We start from the raw sequence: 18,469 nt of genomic DNA on the forward strand, positions 1-18,469 counted from the left end.
CTGCTGAGCTGCGGCAGCACTACACTGCTCCTGCCTGAGAAGGACTAAATGCACAAAGCTGCTATTTTTAAATATCCCATGGAGAGAGACTCTCACTGCAGCCTGTTTTGTTGTGAAAATGTGGGCGTGCAGCCTCATTCTGTGGACGATTAACCAGGTGCAGACTTCCATCTGTGTCACCGCTGATGAGGAAATACAGCGAGTGCTGGACGGAGCAGTGAGTGACAACAACCCCGCCCACATTTAAGAGGACTGTCTGAACACACCGAGGGTCTAGGTACCATGTCTGAAGGGTTACTGCTGGTTCCAGAGGTGCTGGACTGAAAGGGTTTGGTGGAGACGAGGCTTTAGACAGTTGGTCATGATTTTCCTTTTCGAGCCTCAATCCTCAGTATTCCTTTACACTCGTGATCATCCAGTTCAGAAGTTTTAGCTTCTATAAATACAGCAAAACACAACTTATTGGCCTCTTTGTACTGAGTAAGCTTCAATGAATCTGAGTCTTGGTTCTCTCAACACTGCATCTGTAAATCAGGACGAGATTTCTTCTTCATCTGCTCACAGCAACTTCCTCCAACCCTTTAATATTTCTTAACGACAGCTTTAACAAACTGAGTCCATGTGTTCGTTTGTTGTGTCTGCAGCGTGGTGCTGATACTACAGGGTGACGAGCTTCTACCAAAGCTACAACTGTAAATAGATCTACTGAGTTTTGTCACAGCGACAGATTATGAATACTGACATCATCTACAGACACAGACCGAGTGTTCTCTGTTAGGAAGTCACATGCTACTGGTGCTGCAGCGCCGCAGCGTACACGTTTAACAGTGTGTATATTAGATATCAGAGTGTACACGACTGCAGCTTGAAAAACTGAGACACAGTAAGAAGTCATGCAGACTGGCTGAAGATGTGTTTGTGTCCAAGTGATAAATACTGAGGTATCTTCAGGAAACTACAGGAGCAGAAGAGGAGGTGAGGGGTGACGTGGAGAGAAAAAAACAGAAGTTGCTGGTTGCTCAAAGACTCAGGTCTGACTCAGCGTCAGACGTCAGGAAAAAGTGAAAGCTTATCAACTTTAAATTAGACGACTGTGCGACTGTTTGCAAACATTTTGGCCGAACAACTTAGTTGGCTAAGTGCGTATCAATCTGTCTGCCCCCTAGTGGTCAACAATGACTTAATGCTGCTTTAATTCCTAAAAATGGAAACCTGTTATCCAACCGACATGTTCAAAAGTGTTTTTATAAGATGCAGGTTAAACTGAACTGACTGTTTTTCATTTAATCACTCAGGATGTTTTAATTATTATTTAATTATTTAGTCGATTTTGTTTTGGTAACTTATAAACTTAACTTATAAACTTATATTAATTATTTGGGGCGGCAGTAGCTCAGTCCATAGGGACTTGGGTTGGGAACCGGAGGGTCGCCTGTTCAAGTCCCCGTCCGGACCAAAAAATATGGCGTGTGGACTGGTGGCTGGAGAGGTGCCAGTTCACCTCCTGGGCACTGCCGAAGTGCCCCTGAGCAAGGCACCGAACCCCCAACCGCTTGGAGCGCCTGTCATGGGCAGCCCACTCTGACATCTCTCCACTTTGTGCATGTATAGGTCCAGTTTGTGCATGTGTGTGTTCGGACCTGTGTGTAATTGACAAACAGAGTGAAAAATTGAATTTCCCCTCAGGGATTAATAAAGTATATAAAATTAAATTAAAAAAATTAAATTAACTCAGTAACGTCTTGATAATCTCAACTGGATCTCAAAACTAAAAGACTTGTGTGACACAGCGTCACGCAAATTTCCCAGTCGAGTTAAAAAACTTCAACTGAATAGCGTGAATTTCACGTCATTTGCGTCACCTGGCGCGAATCCTGGCTATTTGCGTCCCTGCACTGACTTGTATTAAATCTTGTCGCTCAAAATGCTCGCATCACGTTCGGTGTGAACACACCTTTAGTCCGCTAACGACTTTTACAGCCATGTTGATCTCATCGAAACTTTGCTATCACTATTTTTCAGGGATGTAGCTCGGTAGCTAGCTGGCTAGTGACGTAGGAAGATGATGTCCCCATTCTTATTTGGCATAACTCAGTAGACACGTCTAACATTTCTTTCTTTGTGCAACCAGCGTCCAGTCAACAACAGGAAGCAGCTTCAACAAGAAGACACATGAAGACGACAGTGTCCCTCTGTGTGTTAACCTGTAGAAGCTGATCCCAGGTCAGCGTCATTCCCTCCATCAGTCACATCCAAAGCTTCCTCAGACTCATTACTTTGAGTGTTTTGTTCATCCTGTTTGAGTGTGTCTGATACTGGCACAGTTCAGAGGTTCAAGTAGCATCGTCTGACCTCTGCGCCTCAGAGTCAAACCGAAACATGCTTGAAAAAATTATAAAAGAAAATGTATGAAAACACAATGAATATAAAGATTAAGCTGATGTTGGGTTGCCTTCACTGAGATGTAAGAAGCCATTTTGTTGGTAGAGGTTCTTCCTGTTTAGTCTAATTTTATATGAGAAATTGGACGTGTAACTGTATGACTAATAAGTGAAATAACTATACAGCTGCAGGAAACTAATCAATTCTGTGTCGTGATGTTTTGTTCAGAAATATGGGATTTCTCTGCAATAAAATCAATATGTAGATGTAGATGTAAGATGTATTGTTACCACATTGTTTTCTTCAGAGCGGCTAAATCTTCTTTGTATTGTGATGTACATTCTACATATTGTCCACAGACTAACTCAAAAATATGTTCAGCCAAACCAAAATAAAGCTGCTTCATCATCACTCCCTGAAAATCAGACTCATCATTACTGTGAAAAAGTTTACATCAGTCGTGAGGTTTAACCCTGAAACTGCTGGATGAGTTTTCAGTCCAGTTTCTTAAACAAACCGTTGAGTTACAGCAGTGAGATTTGGGAGATCAGAGAGGTGAGAAGGCTCCAGGAGCAGAGAGGAGGAGTGGGGGGCGGGGGGCAGCCGCAGCAGAGACGAAGCCCAGGAGAGAGATCAGCTCAGCGGGGAGGAGATGGAGAGAGCTCCCTTACAGCTGGATCCTGGAGGTTCCTACTCCCAACACAGGTAGTCTCTGGAGGGAGGGATGGAGACAGAGAAGGAGGAACATGTTTAAATGTTGGTCACTCTTCTACTCACTCATAACTTTATAGATTTTGCTGGTTTTTATGTGGACTCACTGACGATGTTCATACGACACAGAAATCAAACACAGCCATCATTAAAGTCAAAGCTTAAAAACATTTCTTTATCACACCGCCTGCTCCCCCGTAATGACTGCAAACTAATCTTTAAACTCCATTTAAAATTATTTTAAATTATATTTTATCTAGTTTTACAGATACAATCATAACTGCCTCTGTCTCCTGCTCTGTATGTTTTATTCTGTATCAGACATTCAGTCGTTTTCTGTTTGGCTTCTCTGTGAAACTTTCCAAACATGAGTCAGTGATGAAACCTGAACACACACACACACACACACACACACACACACACTCACACTCTGTCTCCCTCTCCTGTGTGTTTTGCTGCAGACCTTCTGCTGTCTGGGTCACAGAGCACATCATGAGCCGCATTCACGATTGCTTTAATTGCACCTGTGTCTGTGTACAGTGTGTGTGTGTGTGTGTCTGTGTGTGCCTGTGTGTGTGAACAGGTGGGCTAGACTGGGGCACGCCATGGGGGTCAGGACCAGCTGTACGCATCACCAATATGATGTGTGTGTCGGTGTCTGTGTCTGTGTGTGTCTGTGTGTGTCCTTTGTCGTTGGGGTACATGTGATGTGTGTGTGTGTATGTGTAGAGCTTGATTTTGCACTTTCATGTGTGTATTTCTTTACTTGTAAGTGTGTATGCATGTTTGTCCTCTGGTGTGTGTGTGTGAGTGTGTGTGTGTGTGTGTGTGTGTGTGTGTGTGTGTACACAACATGTCTGTCTAACCTGCAGCTGTTGGGCTGTCAGAGCTTCTACCTGGACTCTCATGCCCTGCCCTCAGGGGTGTTTGTGTGTGTGTGTGTGTGTGTGTGTGTGTGTGAATTTGAGTGAGAGTATGGGGGCAGTAGGTTTTGCTTTGCCCTGGAGGCACCTATAGGGTGGCCACATCACACACACACACACACACACACACACACACACACACACACACACACACACACAAATTGTGTCAGTGACGGCCTTTTGTTCGTGTTCAGCAGCTTCCTGGTTTGATTTGAGTTTAAAAATAGAAAAGATGATGAAAACTAAAACAAATTCACCGCCTGGATTATCACACAGCAGACACACACACACACACACACACACACACACACACACACACTGTTTGAATGATATAATAATTCATGTGAACACTGGATGAAAATATTTCAGGAATTTCATTTGAAGTGAAAACATATCTACATCAGTGTTTCTCTCTGAACCAGATTTCAAAGTCACTATTATTCATAAATGTAAAAACACTCGATCAGTGTCAAAGCTGACGATCAAAGTGCTTCAGAGCTTCATGAAAGATTTTACTTTAGATGTAAAGCATCATAAAACATAAACTGAAGGAGGCGTTGAACATTTTACTGAGTAAGGGCTCGCTGGAACAACTGATTCTGTCATCACGTGTCCAAATCTTTATTTTTTTATTGCATTTATTTCTTTAGACTCTCCTCCTTTTCTCTTCCTCACTGTTTTTTAATGTCCACCTTTTTCTCCTCCAACGTTTGACACAGTCATATTTTTTTCATACATAAAGAGAGTATCAATGAGCTTTAACAGGTGTTGATTAACTAGAACTTTAAGATAAGGGATGTGTTGCCTCTCACAGCAGCTTTAGTCTGAGAAAAAAATAACTTCATTCACTGGGCCGACTGCCGGTGACTTTTAAGGTGGAACGTTAAAGCTCCAGTAGGCAACATTGTTTTGGTATAATTGAGTGTGCCAGTAAACTCGGAACTCCGTTAGCGTTTTAGCACTTCTGGTTCTCTTGTCTAAAAGTCAATATGTTTTTTTAATGGGATTTTGGTAAAATGCCTCAAATAAGGTCTGTGGTTAACAAAAGCTTAAGCGAGTTTCAGGTTTTGTTCTATGACATAAAACACGTCAGTAAATACCCTACTTGTGAATTTTGAAGCTCTTACATGTCGTAAAAAAGGCGGTTGCTAACAAGTTGCTCAATACGAGTACAAACCCTGTCGGGGACATTAAACGTCATCACCCCCAAACAGACGAGAGTGCTGGCAGTCCGCCATTACAGCTTCTTATTTAGCTTAAACAGTCCGATTTCCCCATTATACAATGTTTTTAAAATAAAGCGGCCAAAATCAGTTGAAAGCTTAGTGGCGGTGACGTCAAGAGTCATGCGACTGTGGAGTAGTCATGTAGTCCGTTAAAGCCTAACGTTAGCTTTTTACTTCTGGCGATCGCATTTAAGCTTCAAATGTGGTATGAAAGGTGTTCATATGTGAAGATTATCTCGCTGAACAAAACCTGTAAGTATCATAAACTTGTGTTAGCCACAGAGCTTATTTTCTGACATAATCCAAAACGCAATGCAAAAATCACATTCACTTTCTCTTCCGGGAACCAGAGCGATGCTAAACTTCCGGGTTTTGACGTCAGCCCTGGCACACTCTATTGAGTAAAAATTTATAATATTCCCCTAGCATAATGTAAATCAAGTGGTCTGAGACAAACAATAGGTTTCTGCACCTCACCATGGCTCTGTGTTCAGCCCCTAAACAATCAGTATCGTGCCGATGTGCATCAACCAATCAAAGGTCAGCTCAGACCACTGCGTTCCTATTGGCTGTTCTACTGCATATGCGCATTCCCGTGCCGCCGGCAGAAGGGGAGAGCAAGCTGCAATGGCGAACAGTGCACCAGGTAAAATAGCTATTCCAGCATTGGCTACAACTGCCTACACGGCTAAACCCAACAAAAGGAAGACAGAACTTGTTTCCCCGGAGCCCCGGAGGGAGGGGAAGGGTGAAGTGGGGCCGGGCTCGGCAGGAGGGCGCGAGGGTCGGCTGTGGGAGCGGAGCTGAGGGCTCTCTGCGGAGAGGGAGAGCCGAGCCTTGGGGGTATGTGCGGGGCGGGCTGCTGCGCGGTGAGGGAGAGCCGAGGCTCCCAGAGAGGGAGAAATAGAACCAAGTAGGTTAAAATACTCGCATGCTCGTCTGGTAGGAGGGGCTCAGGGCGGAGACGAACGAAACCTAACTCAGATGAGACTCAAAAATCAACCGTTTTCAGGCTTTCTACCTACTGCAGCTTTAACTTGTAATGTTACTCAGTGCATGAGTTGATGATGTGAATCCATCAGCACACCTTAAATTTCACTGTGACAACTTTGACTATTCCATCAGCGTAGTTCCTGTGGGCTACAGCAACACTAAACCCCTGAGCTTGCCTGAGAAGGACTAAATGCACAAAGCTGCTATTTTTAAATATCCCATGGAGAGAGACTCTCACTGCAGCCTGTTCTATTTTGTTCTGAAAACGTCGGCATGCAGCCTCGTTCTGTGGACGATAAACCAGGTGCAGACTTCCATCTGTGTCACCGCTGATGAGGAAATACAGCGAGTGCTGGACGGAGCAGTGAGTGACAACAACCCCGCCCACATTTAAGAGGACTGTCTGAACACACCGAGGGTCTAGGTACCATGTCTGAAGGCTTACTGCTGGTTCCAGAGGTGCTGGACTGAAAGGGTTTGGTGGAGACGGGGCTTAAATGACTCTAAACATGCTGAAACATCAGATTTGACTTGTTGTGTGTTAACTTACACTGACTGTCCGTGTCCTGGAGGTGGGCAGTCTCGCTGAGGTTTGACTCCGCCCCTGTGCTGTTCTGTTGGAGTGACTGACACCTGACTGAGAGCTCACCTGAGAGTGAGAAAAGATAAATAAAAAGAAAGACAGATGTGGAGAAAGAAAGAGGAATGAACGAAGCAGAAATGAAAAGAAGTAGATCGATAGACAAAAAAGGGAAAGACAAAACGAGAGGAGAAGATGGAGAAAAGAGAAACAAGAAAACAACAGAAGAGTTGTTTAGTCACATGAAGGCAAATACATGATACAGCTGAAAATGAGGAAACAGTTTTTCATCAGTGAGAGAGAGAGGTGGCGATGGATGGCGAGGGAGCGAGTAAAGGAAAGAGACAAACAAGAGAAGAATAAATCAAAACGGCATTATCGGGCTGAAACGTTGTTTGTCTTTGTTTTCTAATCGGCTTGTTCTTTCTTTGAGCCCAAACTGATGAAAAGTTGCGAATTAAAACAACGAGCATCAGGCCGAAAACAATTCTCTCCTCAGCTCCACCCCGCGCTCTTAATTGGTTCAAGACTAATCGCTTTGTAAAGACTTGTGTAGCTATTACTCCCCCCCCACCGCCCCCCAACACATCCACCGAGGGTACAAACTTACACACGTAGACACACACATGCATGTGCTGTCACGCTTACATGCACACATACATGCCAGTGTGACTGCACGTTAGACGCACATCTACCCCAGCACTGTAGTTTCTTTATGTCTTTTGTTTGATTCCCTTTCAATGAATTCATCAGCTAATGAGGAACGAAATGCTGATGCAGATTTGGTGACACTGTCGTCTATGAGCAGGGAGGAAAACCTCTTAATCCTCTGATATATAAATTAAAATAAAAAAGAAAACCGTTAAAAAAAATCAAAAGTGCAAAAGATACAATCTTAAAAAAATACACAAGTGAAATCTTAATAACATAAAAATAAATACTCAAAAACACAAAAAATGTACGAAAGCTCTGAAAAAAAAAATGTGGGTAATGTTGGCTAAAACCAACAAACTTACCTAGGAGATAATATCTCCTGAGTAAGCTAATGAAGGAGGAGATACTGTCTTCGTAGGAGATAACATCCTTTATGTTGGAGATAATATTCTCGACCTAGGAGATAAAGTCTTCTATGTAGGGAATAATATCTCCTGAGTGAACTAATGAGGAAAGAGATAATGGGCTCTAGTTTCGCAGACCGGGCGCAGCGGGGGCGCAGCGCACCTGCGCTTCGCCAACTGGGTGTGGCCAGGCGGATTTTGTAAGTTTGGCACACCGTGCGCCCTGGCGCAGCTACTCCTCTATCCCACCTCCGTCCCTCCTACCGGTGCAAGTCGGAAAGAGGGAGGAGAGAAGGCGTGGAGTGGGTTTTACACACATCACACCAATCAAATGAGCCCCTCTCCTCACCCTTAAATGCGCCGCGCGAAGGCGTAATGAGAGTTTACTCAATTCGCCATGGCAGAAGAGAGCAGCAGCGTCAGACGGCCAAACTTCTCCCAGGAGGAAACTGATGTTTTGGTCCGGGAGGTCCAAGCTCGCAGTGTCCGAATATACAGAACTGCGAGCAGACCTCCACGGGCTGATGATGCAAAGGTAGCCTGGGAGGAGGTCACCACAATTGTAAATCAATGTTGCGTTTCTCTCGTGCACGTGCTCTCTCTTTCTCTCTCGCAGTCTCACTCTGTTTCTTTTCTTTTGACTTTTCTAAGATGACAGATGCTGAATATATACTCCCTATCTGATGCTGTGGCTGTTTGTGGTTGGCTGAGAGGGATGTGAACTCATTAGTTTGCATCTGTGTTAATCAAATCAGGTTGGGTTTCCATTACACGTGCCAAACGTGCCAAACGGTGCCAATCCCCTTTGATCTGACGTCAGATGTGACGGGACAGTCGATATAGAGATACATTTATGTGCTGATTGCAGATAGTTGCATTGAATAGTGTTTTTTGGGTATTTATTGCATCGTTAATGTGCCTGATATTCTGGAAACCTGCCTGTGAGGTTTTGGTGATGTGTGCGCACTGTCCGCCGGTCAGCCAAATTTAGGCTTACACCGGCTGCGCTCCCCCTGCGCTGACAGTAGACCTGGTTTCAGATGGCGAGCTTTTAGCGCACCTTCGGCGAAGCCTTTTGGCACGAAACTGTCACTGCGCCAAGCTGGATCTGTCGACACCTCCCCCTGCTGCGCCGCCACACCCATCTCAGCGCACCTCGGTCTGCCAAACTACCAAACTGAGCGCGCCTCGGGTTGCGCTGCTCGAAACTAGCTCTGCGCGGGGTTCGCCACCCTGCGCCACCTGCGCTGCGCTGGGAAACTAGAGCCCACTGTCTTCGGCGGAGGTACCATCCCTCACGTAGGAGATAACATCTCAAAGTTAGAAAAATAAGGAAGGAGGTAATGTCTTCATAGGAGATAAAATCCCTTACGCAGGAGATAATATCTTCTTAGTTGGAGATAATGTCTCCTAAGTAAGCTATTTAGGAAGACGATAATGCCCTCGTAGGAGATAATATCTTCTTAGTAAGCTAATGAGTAAGGAGATCATGTCTTTATCACTGCAGATATTATCTCACACATATGGGATGTTATCTCCTATGTAGAAGATAAGATTCCATATATATAAATATAGGAGATAATATCGTCTACGTACGAGATAATATCTCCTATCTCATAGGAGATATTATCTCCTACATACAAGATAACCTCCCATATATAGGAGATAATATCTCCTATCTCATAGGAGATATTATCTCCTACATACAAGATAACCTCCCATATATAGGAGATAATATCTCCTATGTAAGCTTATGAGGAGGGAGATAATGTCTTTGTCATAGCAGATATTATGTCTTATGTCGGGGATGTATAGGAGATACGTTTTTGGGCTTTTTGCTGATGCTGAAGTCTCTGCGCATTATAAACTGTCTCCACAGCAATACTTGGCTGCGGGCCCCTGTGTGATGTGGCCTCCACGGGCTCCTGCTCAGCCCCTTTGGCCTGAGCCTGCCACAGGTGTCATCAGAGATCGCTCTTAAGGCCAATTCACAGTTTCCACATTCGTGTGTCTGCGAGGGTCCGAATTGATCCGTATGATTTAAATTTCATCACCCACCCAAGTCCGCACGGAACCCTGTGTGGACATACGAGTGCGACCCATTTTTTGTGACCACATGGACTGTAGGTCTAGGAAGTGCATCGACTGTGCATGCTGCAATCCCTGGCTCCACCTACCAGTCCAAAACGCTGCTTTCAAGCCAGCTGCAGCTGCCTCACCACGGTAAAGTTAGTTTTAGATAGGATATTCAACAGACATTCACTCCGGCATCACTAAGTTTTACTTCCACCCGATGTTGGCAGTAGCAGGAGGGTGAGCTCACCTCCCGTTTACTGCCAGGGGCTGAAGCGGACCGTCACTGCATGACCACACCTGTCTGCAGACTTTCAATGAGGAAGGTATGTTCGAGCCTTTCAAAAGGCTCAAAAATTAATTCCCAAAAAACAACAACAACAAAAAAAAACACACCAAAGAAACAGAATATCCAAATTTTGGAAACAAAGTTTTAGAAATTCAGAAATCTCAAAAAGTAAAACCTAAAAAATACAAAAAAATAAAATTTCAGTCTGAGTCATTCCTCTAAAATCTATTCATTTCAGGCCAAGTTTCTCTAGTACTAAAGTCGATGTGACCCTGAGTCATCACAATAGTTCATCCTATACAGAACCTTCTTGCTGTGGGGTGTAGAGAACGCTGCAGCATCTAGTGGTGACTCGTGGGCCAGAAACGTGTCGTGGTAATTATTTTGATCAACCACCTGAAGATGAATTAATGTGACGTTGTGCTCTGGTGCGGTGGAAGTCTTATTTACTGCACTTTAAAACAGCACAAAGGACATGTAGGCCATATTAACATGCACTGTACGAAAAACAACTACAGGCTGCTGTTCTGCACCACGTCAGAAATGAAAGAGCCCTCTTCAGCTGAGCCCTGCTCCTCTTTAAGAGAGTCAAAAAAAAAAGTTGATAAACAGAGGAGGTAGCAAGGTTGCAGAGATGGTAAAAAATGCCAAAGTAATTTGCATAAGGAAATAGAAAACTTAAAAAGAGCACAAACACGCTAATTCAGCGATGAAATGAATTGAACGATCACTGCGGGACGGGAAAAGCTCTTAGCTGATGAATCCTAATGAAATCTGACTGATAGTAATTATGCTGATGTTGTTCTGTGGACCTTAACCTTTTAACTAAAAAACTGAGAAGTCTGCAAATCCCTCCTTCCATTAACACCTGAGGGAGGAGAGAGGGATGAGGCAGAGGAGGAGGGAGAGAGGAGGGAGGATGGAGGGATGAGGCAGAGGAGGAGGGAGAAGAGGAGGGGCAGGAGTGAGAACATAGAACAAGAAAGTGGAAAAGTGAAGCGACAGAGGAGAGGACGAGAACATATGAAGAGAGACAGGAAAGAGAAGTACAGTGGAAGAGGAGAAGAAGGAGAGGAAAGAGAAGGGAAGGAGACAGAGAAGAGATGTTGAGGAGGTAAAAAAGGGGAAGAGGCATAAATGACGAGAAAGGAAGGAAATAACGAAAGGCGTGGAAAGGAGAGGAAACCAAAGAAAAGCAACAAGAGAAGGGAAGAAAAAGAAACGAGAGAAAAGAGGAGGCGAATGGAAGAATATGGGGAGGAGGAGGAGGAGAGGAGGTGATGACAAAAGGGGAGGAAGCATAAATGACGAGAAAAGAGGGGTGGAGAGGAAAGGAATTCAAAGTTAGGAGAAAGATGAAGAGAAACAAGATGAGGGAAAAAGAAAGGAGGAAAAGGGAGGAGAATCAAAGAAAAAGGGAAGGTACAGGAGGAGAGGAGGTGTTGAGAAAAGGTGAAGAGGCACAGACGAGGAAAGAAGGAAGTAGGAAAAGAGGGGTGAAGAGGAGAGGCATTCAAAGTTGGGAAGAGGTGACAAAGAAACAAAAGGAGGGAAGAAAACGAGAGAAAAGGGAGGAGAACGGAAGAAAATGGGGAGTTGGAGGAGGTGATGAGAAAAGGAAAATAGGAAAAGGGGTGAAGAGGGGGGAAATCAAAGTTGGGAGAAAGACAAAGAGAAACAAGAGGAGGGAAGAAAGAAATGAGAAAAAAGGGAGGTGAATGGAAAAATGTGGGGAGGTGGAGGAGGTGATAAGAAAGGGGGAAGAGGCATAGAGGATGAGAAAAGAGGAGTGGAGAAGAAAGGAATTCAAAGTTGGGAGAAAGACGACAAAGAGAAACAAATGGAGGGAAGAAAAAGAAAAAAGGGGAGGAGAATGGAAGAAGATGGGGAGGAGGAAGAGGGGAGGAGGTGATGAGAAATAACTGAGTAGAGGAAAATGAAAAAAAGATGCAAAGAAAAAACAAGAATAAAAAAAAGAGGAGGATGAGTGTGAAGTGGAGACGAGGAGGAGAGAGGGTAAGGAGGAGGAAGAGGGGAGGTTATAGATATCAGCACCTCTCACGTCCGTCCGGCCTCAGAAATGGAAATGAGAGAAAGGCACACCGGCCTCATTACATTCATACCCACTGAGGGGCTCGGCTCGGACTAATACCTGGAGTAGGGAGGTGAAGTGCAGTATCAGGGCCCTGTATAATGTCCTGAGATAGCAGATCAGTCTAATACGTGGAACACTAACCTGCTTCTCCGCCGCTGTCTTTGCTTCCTGCTGCGAGCCGCTCCGCCCTCTCCTCCCCTTCTCCTCCTGCTTCACCCGCCGAGTATCCACCTCTCCTCGCCTCTCCCCCTCCTCCCTATCTGCCTCTCTCATCGCCGAGCAGTTAATTTTGGGATTAATACGCGTGGCGGTGGTGGCTGCCTCTTTTGAGGGATTTGTAGCGGAGCTGCAGACACTTATCTTGGTCATTACGGCGCCCATATTGGATTCAAGCGCTTTAGTATCTGCCAAACATTCGGCTGCGGAGGAGTCTATCGGGGCGACACGCGCCCGGGGATTAAGATAAGGAGGCCCCTCATTACGACTGCTCTCCTCCTGCGGCGCGCTGACACTCGCAGCGGCCGCGACTTCTCCTCCAGCGACATCACAGAGGAGGTACGGGTCCTCACCTCGGTTCTCTTCCTCTGCGCCAGAGGACACGGGAGGAGGAGAGGAAGGGTTGTCAGCTTTTGGTTTGGAGCCGGGCCCCTGGAGAGAGGCGGAGACGCTGTTTGAGGGCAAGGAGGTGGAAAAAGAGCTGTAACAAGGCTCCGGGAGAGGAGAGAAGGAGCGCTGTGTTCCCTCTGTGGGACTGGAGCCTTGGAAATACAGGTGATCCTGCTCTTGATCCAACACCAGCTCCTCTGAGGGCGTCAGGCAGCTCAGACTATCACCTGGTGTGAAACCAGGCTCCTCTTGAAGACTGTCATTTGGTTCTGAACAAGGCGAGTAAGCTAGACTGTCCTTCTGTTTGTAGCCAGAGCCCAGGGAGGGCAAAAACTCCAAAGTTTCCTTCAGCAAGAACCGCCGTGGTTTCTTGTTGAGCACCATGCTGTAGCAGAGAGGCGGGCCCAGGTAGACCTCCTCCGTACACGCGGCAAACAGGGTCTCCTCGTCCCTGATGTCTGGGCTGGGGGGCAACGACAGAGAGGGGCTAGTGCTCTCCTCACCATTAACTGACTTCAAATCAAGAGTACAGAAGCTGTTCTTGGAGTCGGGGCCGGGAGAGGAGCGTCTGGAGGACGGAGCAGAGTTTGACATTTGCTGCCTGGTGCTTGTGAACAGCTCAGGACTCGGGCTGTGGAGGCCTTGTGTTGGCGTGACGTAAGTTGGGATGCTGTAGGGCGCCGGCGTGGAGCTCTTCTCTTCAGAGCACTGGCTGACCTCGCCACAGTCGCTGTCATGGGAGGAGAGAGACAAGTAGGCGTAGAAGTCTCCTTTACGAAGATGGAGAGGCTGGTGGGAGTGTTCGAGGACCTGAGGGAGGAGGAGGGAGAAAGTTTGTGAAGATTTGCCCTCTGAGATGAATTTGTGAGCTGTGAGCTTTAAAAATAAAATAAAATTGACTTCTCCTGACTGCGTGTGTTGATTAATCTGAATATGTACAAAAAAATGAATGAATGAATACCTCCCGGGGTATTCAGCATTCGACCCGTATGCTCTCACTCAGTGGATGGATGATGTCACAGGAAGCCAATCTTACAAAGGAGGACCACACTTGTTTGTTTTGCTATGGAAGCTAACGTTAGCTAATGTGCTAAAAAGTTAGCGTTCCAGAGAAATCCAATCTTCCTCTTAATCCCTCCCCAGTTTCTGATGAGGTGGACATGATAACCCTTAATACACATAACCTTATTCATCCCTACAACAGGAAATACTTTTTCCCTAACCTGATATGAAGTGTGCGCTGCACATGTGAGCATTTTTGATGATGGCCTCCGTCCAGTCCTTTGGTCTTATCACATTTAACCATAGTTGTCTTTGTTTTTGTTGACGGGCAGTGGCGGCTGGTTTTGAGCCATGACTCCTTCTATTCTGGCTCCCAATAACACGACAAGACAAACACATTTTAACACTCCTATGGAGCCTACAGCCCTGTGGGGGAGAGGCAGCTGCACCTCCAGGTGATAACATGATGTCATCGTGACGTCAGCTCTGAAACGATCTATATATAGTCTTTGTTTTATTTTTTGTGTTTAATTTAATTTTATTTTCAATATGATATATCCATAACTCACACTGCCTTGGATCTGACTTTAGTTTTTGGATTAAGTGCCTTCATATATATTTGAGTAAATTGTCCAAACCAAACCATCCAAAGAAACCATCAAGTGTTAATTTGCATATTAAAGCGTATTTATATTTTACACTTTTACAGGAGGAGCAAAGTTTTCTGCCTGATTTCTTTTTTCTTTTCAGAAATAAAATGTAGACTGAAAACTGATTAGCTTTTAGATTACTTCACTTGCAAAAGATACTGAAGAAATTAGTCATTACATCCTACAAGTTATGATCTGTGATGCGATTTATTGAATTACTCCAACTCAGTGAACAAATTAACTCTGATAACTTTTGCTACTTTTGGATTCGTCCTCAAAATGTACAGAATATATATGAGGTCAAACAGGACTTTAAATGATTCATGTATTACAAACAGCTGTATCAGACTGATTGTTAGTTTGTGTTTCACTGGGGTTTTCATTTGTTTTCTTTGTAATAAAATACATGATTGTTTGACCACACTTTCTCAGTCAGACTTCTGTATTATTGATTCATTCTGTACCTTGTCTTTGATCTGTGTCAGTGATGCAGGACCCTGGTCTGGTCTGGACCCGCTGCTGTCGGTCTGGTTCGGCTCTTCAGGCTGATTCTTTTTGCTCTTCAGCGCCAGTGACGTCATGTCAATAATCTCCATCACAAAGTCGTGCACGTTCTCTTTCTTGCCCTCGTCTACACTGCAGGGCCGGAGGTTGGAGGGGGAGGGGAGGTGGTTGCAGCAGGAGGAGTGAGAGTTGTGGCGTTTTCTGGGCGGCAGGGACGATGCTTTGTCTCTGACTTCCCTCCTCGTCTGCTCCGTCACAAAAGACGAGAACTTGAACTTCTCCTGACTGGTGATGGACTTCCGTCCCCCGGTGGCTGGCCTGCTGCTGTGCAAGGCATCATGGGATCTGCAGTCCTCGACAGGAGAGAGGGATGGAGGCGAGGGGACGGAGGAGCTGTGGCAGGGCAGCTCCCCTCTCAGCTGTCCGACTAAAGAGGAAGCACGTTTGGACAGCAAGGGAAGGAGCTCGCAGGACGGTGATGGAGAAAGCTGCTTCGTTGAGTTTGACTCTGTTTTCACGATCAAGTCGCTGACGTCCTGAACTGTCTCTCCTGTTTTGGGGAACACGTACGTCTCCCTCAGTGACTCTCCTTTCTTTGTGAACACGCTCGACTCCTCTCGGAGGAGTTCGTCGTCTTCGTCTTTTCCTTTTAAACAGCTCTGATCCACATTCCCGTTCTCCACGTCGTCCACAAACTGGCTGATGAAGCTTCTTGTTGCGTTCCTGCGGTTCTCCTCCTCTTCCTCCTGTTCTTTCTTCTCCCTTTTGGTTTTGTTGTTGCCACTGTTGGTGTTGGTTTCTATTAATTTTGAGCGGTTTTGAAAGGAGTGCTGCTCCTTGTTCTGACAGGAGGAGGTGAAGGTGGAGGAGAGGTTGGTCCCACACTGCAGCTCATCCCTGAGGCCTGCTTCTGTTTTAGAGGAGGAGCAAGATGAGGCTCGAGGAGATCGGATCCAACTCTGCAGCTCCCTCTTCATGTACTCCAGACCCAGGACATAAGACCCCTCCATCTCCTCTTCATCATCATCTTCATCATCATCATTACCAGAGGAGGCGCCGCTCAACCTCTCCTCTTCTCCATCCTCTCCATCCCGGACGCCGAGCTCCTCCTCGGTGAGTGTGAGTGTGGAGGAAGATAGAAGGTCACTGTCGTCCTCGTCTTCATCTGTGCATGCTGACGTACAGGAGACGTTCACCACCAAACTCAGACTTGCTGCATCTGCTTCATCCATCCCTTGCCCTCCTCGGGTGTGCCCGTGGCAACGTTTCTTATGAGAGCTGGAGTTGGCGTTGGCTGCCATGGTGGGATCCAGGAAGACGTGGCGTTGATTTCTGAGCATAGCGAAATCTTCAGACCCCAAAGACGAGTCCTCAGTGCTACTCAGCTCCGTTAGTGATGCTGTTGCAGAACTTTCGTTGATCAGGGATGGCGGTCCTTTCCGCAAAGAGCCTGAAACCCCGGAGAGGGGGGCGTGATGACCACCAAGAGATGGTGAGGCAGGGAGTTTGCTCCGCTGTGGGGAGCTGCTCCGAAGCGTCATGTCAGAAACACTGCGGGTCAGTTTCGCCTCCAGAGGACTCTGGATGTTCTCCAGGCGTTTCAGGAGATCGAGAGTTCTTCTGCTCAGCTCCCCAGAGGACGGTTCTCCTTGCACGCTTTCAGTGTTCTTCTCCTTTCCTGGTTCACCTCTGTCCACCTCCCTGCTCTGCCCCAGGTCCAGCTCCCTGAGGCTGGCAAGACTGCCTCCGGTCTCTTCAGCACTACGGCAAGGGGCCAGGCAGCTCTCCAGAGAGGCACTACGATGCAGCTGATCTTTGCAGGGGAACAACTCCACACCCAGAGCCAGCAGAGACTCCAGAGAGGAGCCCTGAGACAAAACTGGACTGGACGCCTGGCGGCTGAGAGCAGGAGGAGTCTCCAAACCGTTAATCTGGTCAACTTTGAACCCTGTGATGTCAGTGCAGGACATCAAGGGCTTGGAGGAGCCTACACCGAGTCCTCCCACCTCAAAGTCAGAGTCAGAGTCAGCGGGAGTCAGGATTCCACGACAGTTGATTAGAATCTCCACAGCCTCAGCACCTCCCCTCCTGTGCCTCCTCCTTTTCTCCTCCTCTCTGTTTCCTCCTCTAATGTCCTCTCTCCATCCTTTCTCCTTCATACTCTCCTCTCTCTTGGTTCTTTGGTTGTACCTGGTGTTTTTGTGCCGAGTCAAATGACTCCCATCTACAGTTTCATCCTTCCTCTGCTTCTTTTCCTCTTCCTCTTCCTCCTCATCCCCCTGCTCCTCTTCCTGGATTTCAGAGTTTGCCATTGTCTCCATCTCTCCTGTATCACTTACAATCCCGCTTTCGCTCTCCGATCGCCGACTGCTTGCTGACTGGCCGCTTCCTCTGCCGCTCTCCCTCTCACTCTCCACATCCTGGTATCCAACAATTCTGTCTCCTCCTCGGCTGTTTGACATCAAACCTCCCAGGAGGTCTGGGAGGGATTCGATGGAGGAGAACGAGGAGTCCTTGCTCAGGCTCTTCAGAAGGAGGTGCTGTTTGCATTTTCCTAATTTGGATTTGTGCAGCAAGGAGGAGGAGAGAGGAAACTGAGGCTGTCTGTATAACTCGACACTGTGGAGGCTGTACACCTGGTAGACGTTATTATTGTTAGGAGGAAGAGTTTGGGAGATCACACTGGGCTGAATCTCAGATGAGGATCTCTCCCTCATATTGGACATTATCTCAGGACTCTGATTGGCTGGGACACCGGTTTGAATCCCGTCGGATTGATTCCCATTTGACAGAATGCTGTCCGAAGGCAGATTTGGTTCTGAGGAGAGGTTGTGCATAAGGTCAGGTTGTGGTACTTGTTGTGGCTCTAGTTCTGTGATTGTCATGTCGGTTTCATCCCATTCCCAGGAGTCATCAGGAGGCGGTGCTACTGGACCAGCTGGGACCGGGCTCATCTGGTGGAGGTCGACTAGACCAGGTTCCAGAAAGCTCCCAGGAACCTGCAGGCAAAAGAGAAGAAAGACAGAATGAAAATTAAAACATGTTTGAAATTGTTCAGCAAGGATGAAGAGGAATCCCACCGGCTCAGCTGCTAAAGCACAAACCATGAACCCACAACGTCCAAGGTTTTAATCCTGCTGCATGTCTAACCTCCTTTTTCTCTCTGGCTCTGTTGCCAAAAAGAGATATCTCAAAAAGATAAAATCAAGTGTACTCTGAATGAACTGGGTCACTACTGCAGCAAAGAAAAGTTCACAAATACAACGTGCAGTGAGGGTCATCACTGAATACAAATACACTGTAAACCCCCAATCCATCCGTGACACAAAATTTTGATATAATGTCACACAAATGCCCCGGACTGTCAAAATGACATA

General features: G+C 46.3%; 1 protein-coding gene across 1 annotated transcript in view; it reads right to left on the minus strand.

Annotated features, from left to right (window-relative positions):
• Nucleotides 1-2,904: 2,904 nt before the first annotated feature.
• Nucleotides 2,905-18,469, minus strand: part of akap6 (A kinase (PRKA) anchor protein 6) — a 279,493-nt gene continuing 263,928 nt past the window's right edge. Inside the window, exons 20-23 of the mRNA XM_033643340.2 lie at nucleotides 15,053-18,091; nucleotides 12,472-13,746; nucleotides 6,786-6,884; nucleotides 2,905-3,094 (exon numbers count right to left, since the gene is read on the minus strand). Coding sequence (XP_033499231.2) covers nucleotides 3,050-3,094; nucleotides 6,786-6,884; nucleotides 12,472-13,746; nucleotides 15,053-18,091 — 4,458 coding nt within the window. The 3' untranslated portion in view covers nucleotides 2,905-3,049. The remainder of the gene's footprint in view (nucleotides 3,095-6,785; nucleotides 6,885-12,471; nucleotides 13,747-15,052; nucleotides 18,092-18,469) is intronic.

Source organism: Epinephelus lanceolatus, chromosome 15 (assembly GCF_041903045.1).
Source record: "Epinephelus lanceolatus isolate andai-2023 chromosome 15, ASM4190304v1, whole genome shotgun sequence".
Classification (NCBI taxonomy): Eukaryota; Metazoa; Chordata; class Actinopteri; order Perciformes; family Serranidae; genus Epinephelus; species Epinephelus lanceolatus.